At 41.9% G+C, this 10,012-nt stretch overlaps 1 protein-coding gene across 33 annotated transcripts in view; it reads left to right on the top strand.

Moving 5' to 3' along the window:
• The window catches only part of LOC147006715 (uncharacterized), a 77,597-nt gene that overhangs the window by 53,324 nt on the left and 14,261 nt on the right, over positions 1–10,012 (top strand). For 26 of the 33 annotated variants that reach the window (XM_085868044.1, XM_085868042.1, XM_085868043.1 and 23 more), the window contains 3 exons: positions 1,679–1,769; positions 3,905–4,065; positions 6,618–6,705. In XM_085868044.1, coding sequence (XP_085724170.1) covers positions 1,679–1,769; positions 3,905–4,065; positions 6,618–6,705 — 340 coding nt within the window. Of the gene's footprint in view, positions 1–1,678; positions 1,770–3,904; positions 4,066–6,617; positions 6,706–7,379; positions 7,463–10,012 lie in introns of all 33 variants that reach the window. The other 7 variants (XM_085868036.1, XM_085868038.1, XM_085868033.1 and 4 more) reach the window with 2 other exon arrangements.

The raw sequence follows: 10,012 nt of genomic DNA on the forward strand, positions 1-10,012 counted from the left end.
AAGGATTTAATATCAGAAGCGATGATGAATTCCATCACCTTGCTGATGATTGGGAGAAGGCTGATTGGTTTGTAGTTGCAAGGATCTGTTTTTGCACTTTTTTATGCAGGGCAGTGATGTTAGCAGATTTCCAAGCAGATGGCAGATGACCTTAAGCAAATGAGAGGGTGAATAGAACAGAGAGAGGGTGAGCAAGAGCAGAGCAGCAGGTTTTTATGACACGTGGCCTGATGCCATTTGGACCGGTTGCAGAATCTGAGTCCAGGTTTGACAGCAAACTCTCCACCTTGTCACGAGAAAAGGACACAGATTCCACGGACAGTTGGGTGGGACTGGGAAAAGTGGGTACAGAAAGCGATGGGGTTCGGACACAAGATTTAGAAGCAAACACGGAGTTGAGGCATTCAGCCTCTTCACCTGCAGTATCCGCAGTGCGGCCATTTGAGGTAAGGTAGGGCGTGGAGGGGGAACATACACCAGATCAGAAGAACCGATTGGAGTGCAGGAAGAGCAGCAGATATTATCAGGGAAATTTGGAAAATCAGATCCAGAAGATGGAGTACCATTGGTTGAGATCCAGTCGGGAAATTGACCGATTGAGTCAGTCACAATGAGTCGCAGAAAGCTTTTGCTGAAGTGCCATGACAGGTGAGAGAGGTACCCACACCTAGCTAACTGGCATGATGACAATTGAAGTCACCACATAAGAGGAAGAGAGAGTTTGGATGAGAAGATAGAAGTTGGTCCATGTTTTTAGATATTGAGGTGTAAATGGAGTCATCACTGTTTGGTGGATGGTACAGTACACATATAAACATGAGGTGGGAGTGGAGGGGAAACCGTAGCCAGAGGTATTCCTTGGGGTGTGGGGGAGTGAGGGCAGTGTATGGTGAGTGAGGAATGGAGTCTTTGATGAAGAGAGCAACTCCTCCACCAGGACGAGGCTCAGGTCGTGTGTCAAGTTGGTGGAGACCTATCCCAACAGACTCACAGCTGTAATTCCTGTCAAAGGTGCTTCCACCAAGTATGATCACAGGGAGATGGACACATATCCAACCAAGATATTCTCGGTTTGTATTTATCATTAATTTTGTGAAATTTGTACAATTTGTTTTTCACATGGAAGTTGTGGGTGACAATGTGTTAATGAAGGTGGGAAAAGTTTGATTTAATGAAAGTTAATTCCAGGCGATAAGGCAACAAAAGGTAACATTTTTGGAAGGGGGTGTACACTTTCTTTTGGAACTGTATATCCAGGATGGTACACCCAAAATTCTCATTTTCTTTTCTTTTGCCTTTTTGCTCAAAGTACAATTCACCATCAAACTGATTATTGGCACACAACTGGGTTTGGTATTCGGATGTCATTTTTGTATTGCTTGCTTTTGAGGCCTCGGCAGCTTCTGCCATAGACGTTGCTGAAAAGCCCATGCGATCATGCTGTTCTCCTTCACTCTGCGATTTATTGATGATTCAGAATATTGATGATTATGAACCTGTTGAGAAGTTCCTTTCTTCACCCTTTTATGTGATTGACCACACAGATGATTGCCTCCTGGTCCATGAATCCTGACTTGACAGGTTAATGGCTGTGTTGGGGCGACGTTCCTTTTCGGCGTGCCGCCTGTGCGTGGGGTAGAGATTTGATGAAAAAAAATCTGTGGTTTGTTCTTCATAGCAAATGGGACATCAAGGAGAAGAGGAACTTGTGCGAAGGCCAGTGAAGCGGAAACTGCAGCAAACCAAGAACAAGCGAAAGGGAGAAGAAAGTAAGATTGCAGTGTTTGTTCAGGTTAGGGTAAACCATCATTCATTATATCTGTGTGCCAAGTTTGAACAACACCGGTGAATGCATGTCCGAGGAATTGTGGAGCACATGTTCAACATTGAGTTTTTACAACTAAAATGGCCACCAGTCGGTCATCTTGGATCTGATGTCGAAAAAAAATAACGAGCGTATGTATGTGCACCAACATGCGGTTGTCTTTTTGCCAAGATCGGATAAAATTGGTCCGTACATGTCTGAAATACGATTACGGACGCACGCACGCACACACGGATATGATAATCGAGACCAGATCCAAAAGCCCCTGTTTCGGACTAATTCCAACTGGGCTAATAAAATAGAAGTGCATTGGCTTCGTGTAATGTACGGTTGTCGCTAAATCGCTGTGGCACTGAAAGGTCTATGATTGGTACTTCCTCATATATGATAGAATTTCAAATTCTTTCAACGTTATTTTGATGTGTTGCCATCAGTGGAATTTGGATGAATGCATCGTAATCCTATTGTCGCGGTGCTGGAGGTCCAGGTTAATCCCCCTTCCCCAAATTGTGGTGACGGACGGTTAACACCGCCAGACCGGATAGCCAAGCGGTCTTTCCTTATTAGGTGGCGGACACATTGATCCTCGGAGATTATAACGTGCGCGGGAGGGGCGCGGCTCAATGGTGGAACGACGGAAGTACAGATGGATGTACAGCACGGGGCGGGGGCAGGGGGGGGGAGGTTATAGTCGAACCCCACAACAAATACACGGGCAATAAACACGGGAATTTAATGACAATCAAAATATTTACAAGGAACAATAATCAGAATATAATAATACGTGGGGTAAATTAATCCTAAAATCTAAATTGAGGCTCCTCTACACAGTCTTAAATACAGAGAAGGGGAAACAAAATAAAAGAAAATCATTCCTTTATTCCGGCACTTAACTTGGTCCAGAGATGGCGTTTGTGGAACTTGGAATCGAGGTGCTTCGTCCTGCCCGTGGAGCCACGCGCAAAATAGCGCCAAGTCGCTCTCTTGCAGCGGGATAAAAGTACGTCAGGCAATTTGTGAGCGGTATTCAACACCAAGGCTCAGAGACCCCGTGCAGCTGAGAATGGCGCCGTCCCCTTCGGTGATATACACGAGGCTTTGAGGCCCGTCTCATTCGACCAGCGAAGAGTCGATGGCCAGTGATCTGCTCAGTATACGAGCCAATTAGCCTCAGCAGGAATACGAGAATCGTGCCGTCTTCTTCATGCGTCGAAGGAAAGCCAGCCTTAAAGCGCTGTTCTTTCAGGTTATCTCTAAGCTATGTTCTCTCTCGACCACATGCGTCCCTCACTCTGCACTCGTGCGTTCCTCGTTGCTACGAGCTGCTGCCCCGTCCTCTCTGATAACTTTCCTCCCACGGCCTCCTCTTCCTGCCACTCCCATCAATCATCAGCCTCGTGTGCGTGACTTCGACCACCGTCACCCTTGGAGGCTGGTCTTCTTGCCGACTTGGTCAGGTTATAAAAATACAATTCTTCCACGGTTTGCAACACAAAAACATTGGGAAAAGTCACAGTGGGGCAATTACATACTAGGGGAACTTGTCCTTCATCCCTATCTAATTGACCCTGCACCACCCCTTTTGGTGACACGTAACACTTAAGCTCACAGTTTCCCTAACTTAGTTCCATCGAGTTGCTTCCTACTCGTCCACAGACCAAGCAACTTTACACAATGCTAAACTTCCTTTTAAATTCTTCCATCTAACCCCCACAACTGGAACAATATTAGCATTGTTACCTTTTCAACAAATGTACTATTATTTCGATTATTTTGCAATAGTTTTGCTTTTTTTTTAAAAAATCCCAAGCCAAGTTCTGCTCTCAACAATGCTTCACTTGTTTTCCTGTGCTCTTCCCTTTTTTTCAATTTGTCATGTTGAAACCTGTTATTGACAAGTTAGAATGTTTTTGTTTAATTTTTCACACTTAATTATTGGTCTTGATGTGGAAGCAGCATACCTTGGCCTTAAGGTACCATACCATGCTGGGTCATGATCATCCGATGAAATTTCCGAATTTTGCTTACTCCTTGATGTGCCTTGATGTTCATGAATATCATATGAGCTGTGTCCACCAGGGCCCTTGGTGGTGCTGGCTCCTAAACCTGAGGTTCCACAGGAGGTAGTGTTGGCTCAGAGACAGCAAAACCTCCAGTCACACATGCTCATGGTGGAGTTCAAACAACAGCAAGAAGAGCTGGTCCGCAGGCAACAATTCCAGATTCAGCAACATTTGGAGGTACTTGCAATGCTGGTTTGTATCTAGGTGTTCAGGCACTTTTATAGTGTCATCCATATTTTCTTTCTGGATGATTTTGTTTGCAACATTTCCACCATGTTTTCCCGAAAGTTTGTTCTGCTTCCATATTTAAGGAAACATTTTTTTGATTGTTTCTCTTCGTTTATTTTTCTATGAAATTCGGGCTCACAGAAGACCATGGCGACAGAGCAGAAAAGGCAACACGCTGATGGTTGGTTGATGGTGTTACAAGCATAGGAATGAAAAAAAAAACCATAAAATGAGGATGGAGGAAATCCCACAACAAACTTGAACGAGACTCAAAGTAACGCACGGTTGAACAAGGACACGCAAAGCCACTCGAGACACAAACGCATTGCATGAACAATGAACAACAGCTATGAAGCAGGACAATTCCAGAACAGACATCACTCAACTTTGGAAGAGCCTTTCAGAGCAGAGAATGTGGCTTCTAGTCGTGATGGAACCAGGAACTAGAAGTCCTTTTCACCAAAGGTTTGAGTCTCATGATCTGTGAAGCATAAACACATGACCTCAATCTGCTTCATGAGCTGATCCTTCATGAGCCCTGTCATTGGATATGATTTAATTCATCCAGGACTGCAATAACTGGCATAGTGGTGATAATCGACTGACTTAGCAGTTGTGAGTGAAAATATGATTGAAGAAAATGGCAATCTGTTTATACCGGATGTTTCAAAAAAGAGTGATGCAACTTTAAATGTTTATTTACAAAGAAACAGAATCCTCAAGAATGTGAACCAAACATTTCTTGAAAGCTTATGACATGGTATTTTCTGTCACTCATTGCTATTGGAGTAAATCACTGCTCGAGTTAGTGAGAGTCCAAGGTCTGAAATTGGCATTTACACAAAATCATTGTCATTGACGTTCGCGATGTGTGCCACTCCGCAGTCCAGACAGGCATTGATCCTGACTCCAAAGTTATGTCCAACTTTCCTGTAGGTCTCATGTGGCCTTGCCTGGAGGTAGTCTGACAACTCCTGCTTCACATCATCCAGTGTGGCATGGCGGTTAGCGTAGACAGAGCCCTTGGCAGCCCCCAGAACCAGTAGTCCAGAGGGTTCAAGTCTGGGCTATGGGGTGCCCAGTCATGTGCGCTACCCAGGGCAACGAGGAATTTTCTGAAAGCTTCCGCAGGAAAGTGATGGTGTCACCAGCTGCAGGTGGGGGTTAACCATCCTGCTTAAACCAGGTCATGCTGAATTTGTTTGGGTGACCTTTTCGGCCAGATCATTATAGAACTTCTGGAGCACGGCTCGGTAGCACTCACTGTTGATCGTCACCATCCTGCTATTGTCATTCTCAAACCAGGAAAGCTCCACATCAGGTTGATCCAGTTTGGGGACCACTCCATCCTGTCACTGAGCCAATTGCACATATCAAGTCTCCTCATGTCATGTTGACTCAGATTATGCCGAATAGAGTTGATGTATGGTGAAAGCTTCAGTTCCTGAGTGAGGATCCGCCAGACTGATGTTGGTTTGATGCCGAACTCCCGGGAAATCCGGGAGTAAAAAAATGAAGTTTTGTATTTTTAACCCAACATCAAAGTGAAAAACAAATTCCACAGATTTCAGAAAATTCATGAAAAACACAAACTGGAATATCTTGGTTGGATAAGTGTCCCCCTCCCCCCTCCCCTCCTTCCCTCCTTTTATAACAGCAATTGTAAGTGAGCTTAGGTGTAACCAATCATCTTCAAAATCACAGACCACCTGTGTTAAATTGCACTGATTCTGATTATTATCTCCACCACCGAAGGTGAAGGAGGTTGTGATTTCACCCCTTTCTGTCTGTCTGTCTGTTTGTTTGTTTGTATGCAAGATGTCTCAAAAAAAAATTGTAGACAGTTTCGGTGTGTGACAAGGATGAACTGATTAGATTTTGGTGAAGATCCGGTTCCAGATCCGACTCCTAGAAGTTTTTTTAAGTGATTCTTCACCATTAAGAGATAGGGCTAACCAAGGTGCTTCCAGCAAGTATTAACTCAGGGAAATGGACACTGATCCAACCAAGATAGTCTAATTTTGTATTTTTACAAAATAGTTTGAAAAAATAGGAAAAGTTTGATTCAATGAAAGTTAATTCCAGGCGATAAGGCAACAAAAGGTGACATTTTTGAAAGTGGGTGTACACTTTCTTTTTGCACTGTATATCCAGGATGGTACATCCAAAATTCTCATTTTCTTTTCCTTTGACTTTTTGCTCAAAGTACAATTCACCATAAAACTGATTATTGGCACACAACTGGGTTGGGTATTCGGATGTCATTTTTGTATCGGTTGCTACTGAGGCCTCGGCAGCTTCTGCCATCGACATTGATGAAAAGCCCATGCGATCATGCTGTTCTCCTTCACTCTGCGATATATTGATTGCCTCCTGGTCCATGAACTCTGACTTGACAGGTTAATGGCTGTGTGGGGGCGTTGTTCTTGCTTGGTGGGCTGCCTGTGCAGATGTGGGGTTTGAGATTTGATGAAACAAAATCTGTGGTTTGTTCTTCATAGCAACTGGAACAGCAAGAACAGGAACTGATTCAATGGCTACTGGAGCCGCATGTGCCGCAAACCAAGAACAAGCAAACGGGAGAAGAAAGTAAGATCGCGGTGTTTTAATGCACTTTATACATTGAAAACGAAAGCAGAAGTAAATACAAGTAAAAGAGACATAAAATGTCACAGTCCCCATTGTTTTAGTAATTTTGCTGTGTGGAGTTAAAGGACGAGCTCAAATGATGCACAACTAAAACGGCCACCAGTCCACCACCAGGACATGTTAGTAGATGATAAATGGGGCTTCTGAGGCATCCATGCAAATGAATGGGGAAAAGGGGGACAACTCTCTGAATAAACCCAGAAAAAGCCCAAAACAGGAGACGGATTCCTCCCCCTCCCATACAAATTAATGTGGAGACCTTTCTGTCTCAAGGTCCATCAGGTCAAAAGAGGAGAATGATTTTCTCCCCACCCCCCACCCTCTGACTCTCTGACACAAGGTCCATGAGGTCAAAATAGGATACTGATCTCTGCCCAATTGAACAAATGTTAAACTAAGACTTACTGATTTCCTTTTATATTTTCATTCCTCTCAAAGAGTGATCCAATGAATATTTGTCCATGTTCTATTCGAGGTAATAAATTAATTTTTACCTTCGCAAACTTCGTTTGACGAAGGTATTGTATTGACCCCTGTGTATTTATTTATTGGTAAATATGTGTGCGGACAACATTGCGCAAAAACTGCTGGACCGATTTGCATGAAATTTTCAGAGATGATGTGCAGTTACTCGAGGACGCCAGGCGAAGCTTTTGGGAGCAATCGGATTAAAGGTCAAGTTCAAGGTCACGAAAAGGTCAGAATCGTTTTTTCGTCATAACGTGGTCAATTTTTATCCGAACGAGATAAAACCAACACCAAAATGTTCATTACTCAATTCTACATTCTAGGCTATGCCACATGAAAGTGTGGCGTAATTACCCTAGGGAGCGGTTGGGGGTCAAAGGTCAAGGGGGTCACCACAAAGCATTTTTCATTGGGCAGCGTCGTGGACAACATTACGCAAAAACCACTGAGCAGATTGTCATGAAATTTTGTGGACTTGTTTGACATCATGAGAGGACAAATCGATTAGATTTTGGGAGTGATCGGATCAAAGGTCAAGGTCAAGGTCACAAAAAGGTCAAAATCTTTTTTTTGCGATTAAAGTGTCAATTTTGTTCCGATTTACATCAAATTAAGTCCAAAATGTTCAGTATTCAAATCGCGATCCACTGATATAGCGTATGGTATAGTGTTTGCAACCCTAGTTATATTAGTCTGTGGAAGTCAAAGGTCAAGGGGGTCACCAAAATGGAGTTTTTGATTGGGAAGTGTTGTGGACAACATTACACAAAAACCACTTCGCAGATTGTCATGAAATTTTGTGGATGTGTTTGGCATCACGAGAGGACAAATCGATTAGATTTTGGGAGCGATCGGATCAAAGGTTAAGGTCAAGGTCACAAAAAGGTCAAAATCGTTTTTTCGCGATTAAATTGTCAATTTTGTTTTGATTTACAGCAAATTAACTCCAAAATGTTCAAAATTAAATTCCCCATCCTCTAATATGACACATGGTATGGTACTTTTGTCACCCAAGGCAGCGGTTGGGGGTCAAAGGTCAAGGGGGTCACACAAATTCACATTTATATCGGAAAGCGTTGTGGACAACTTAACGCAAAAAAAACAAAACGCAGAGAGGCTTTAATTGTTTTGGATTTGTTTGGCATCATGAAAGGACAAATCCATTAGATTTTGGGAGTGATCGGATCAAAGGTCAAGGTCACAAAAAGGTCAACATCGTTTTTTCATGATGAAAACGATTAATATGTTTCCGATTTACATCAAATTAACTCCAAATTGTTCAGTGTTCAATTCCCCATCTTCTGAAATGACACAAGGTATAGTACTATTGTCACCCTAGGTAGCGGTTGTGGGTCAAAGGTCATGGGGGTCACGAAATGCATATTTGTATTGAGATGCGTTGTGGACAACTTAATACAAAGGTAATAACTAGAATATATCTCTGTCTCTAAACTGTGTGTCTGTTGATGCAACAAGGGCCATAAGGGCCCTACCAAACTTAGTTACTTAGTAAAATACAACAAATTTTCATTAAGGAGACTTGGTATAGTTTGATATGCACATAGCTTCGCTCATGGTTTAGTAAGAGGAGTTTTACTTTCTTGTTTAATTAGACGCCAATTAAAATGACGTTTTTGTCCTCGCTCGGATTTGAAAACATGATCTACTTGATCCAGGTCGTGTCTGCGTGGTCAGTGACATTCGACCGAATCCGACCCTACATGCTACAGAGTTCGGCACTCGGGACATCGAATCACCTAAAATTGTCATAATCGTAATAGTTCCAATAACAAAATCCTTTCACAAAATCCGGATCATGAACTTTAAATTTGCGAAATTCCCGAGCAGATTTAGTGGAATTTTAGTTCCTCATTTCACTCTCATGCCATGTTCAAACTAGTGGCTGCGGCGAAGGTATGCGCTCTACGAGTGCCCGTTCTAGTTTTTATTACATTCATCACCATTGAGTATATTCACAAATATTATTTTAGAACTTAGTTCTTGGTTTATGTGTCTTTGTTGAGCAGAAATAAAATGATAAACTTCTCTTAATGCTCTTGTTTGACAACCTCCTGATCCACATATCGTTTTGAGATTGTAGTAAATTGTTTTTCCATTGTTCAATTGATAACCATCAAAGTTTTCAGTCCATTCCAGGATATTAATTTTTTTTTTGACATCCTCCAACTTATTTGTAATTAAATTTATCTGTTTATTTGTTTTCTCTACTTTTACCCCGGTTATTTCTTCAATAAGACTTATTTGATATTTCTCACATTCTTTATGTTTCCCATTTAAATACCAAGGCTGATTACATCTCCACTCTTTGGTTTGGTTATTGCTTGGTTCTATCATTTGTAAATCAGTAAAAAGACGCCCCTTATATTAACACTTATACTTATAACCATAAGGGAAACTCTTGATTCCATTCTCAAAAATATATATTTTTTATCATCAAAAGCTCCTAATGCTTTCTTATTGATCTCTTCTGTATATAATTAATGTTTATAACTTCTTATTGTATTCATTTTTTTCTGTACTCTTCCTTCTTTAAGGTTAAACAGTTGTAATAATGCTTAAAGTTCATTGTTTCCTTGATTATATTTTTCTTTATTCCCTTTAGCTTCTTATCACACCTTTCAACGTCATTATTATCAACATACGTAAAAGCATAAGACTTTGATCTCAAAGCCACAAATTCACTCATGACCTTTCCACCCAAGCAATTCGTGAATGCGGGTGCATCGGTTGTAAAACTTGCCCTTGATGAATCCCATCA

The sequence above is a fragment of the Eptatretus burgeri genome, unplaced genomic scaffold (genome assembly GCF_056783735.1).
Source record: "Eptatretus burgeri isolate ZD-2024b unplaced genomic scaffold, Ebu_testis_v1 Ebu_testis_scaffold_3155, whole genome shotgun sequence".
In the NCBI taxonomy this organism is placed as follows: Eukaryota; Metazoa; Chordata; class Myxini; order Myxiniformes; family Myxinidae; genus Eptatretus; species Eptatretus burgeri.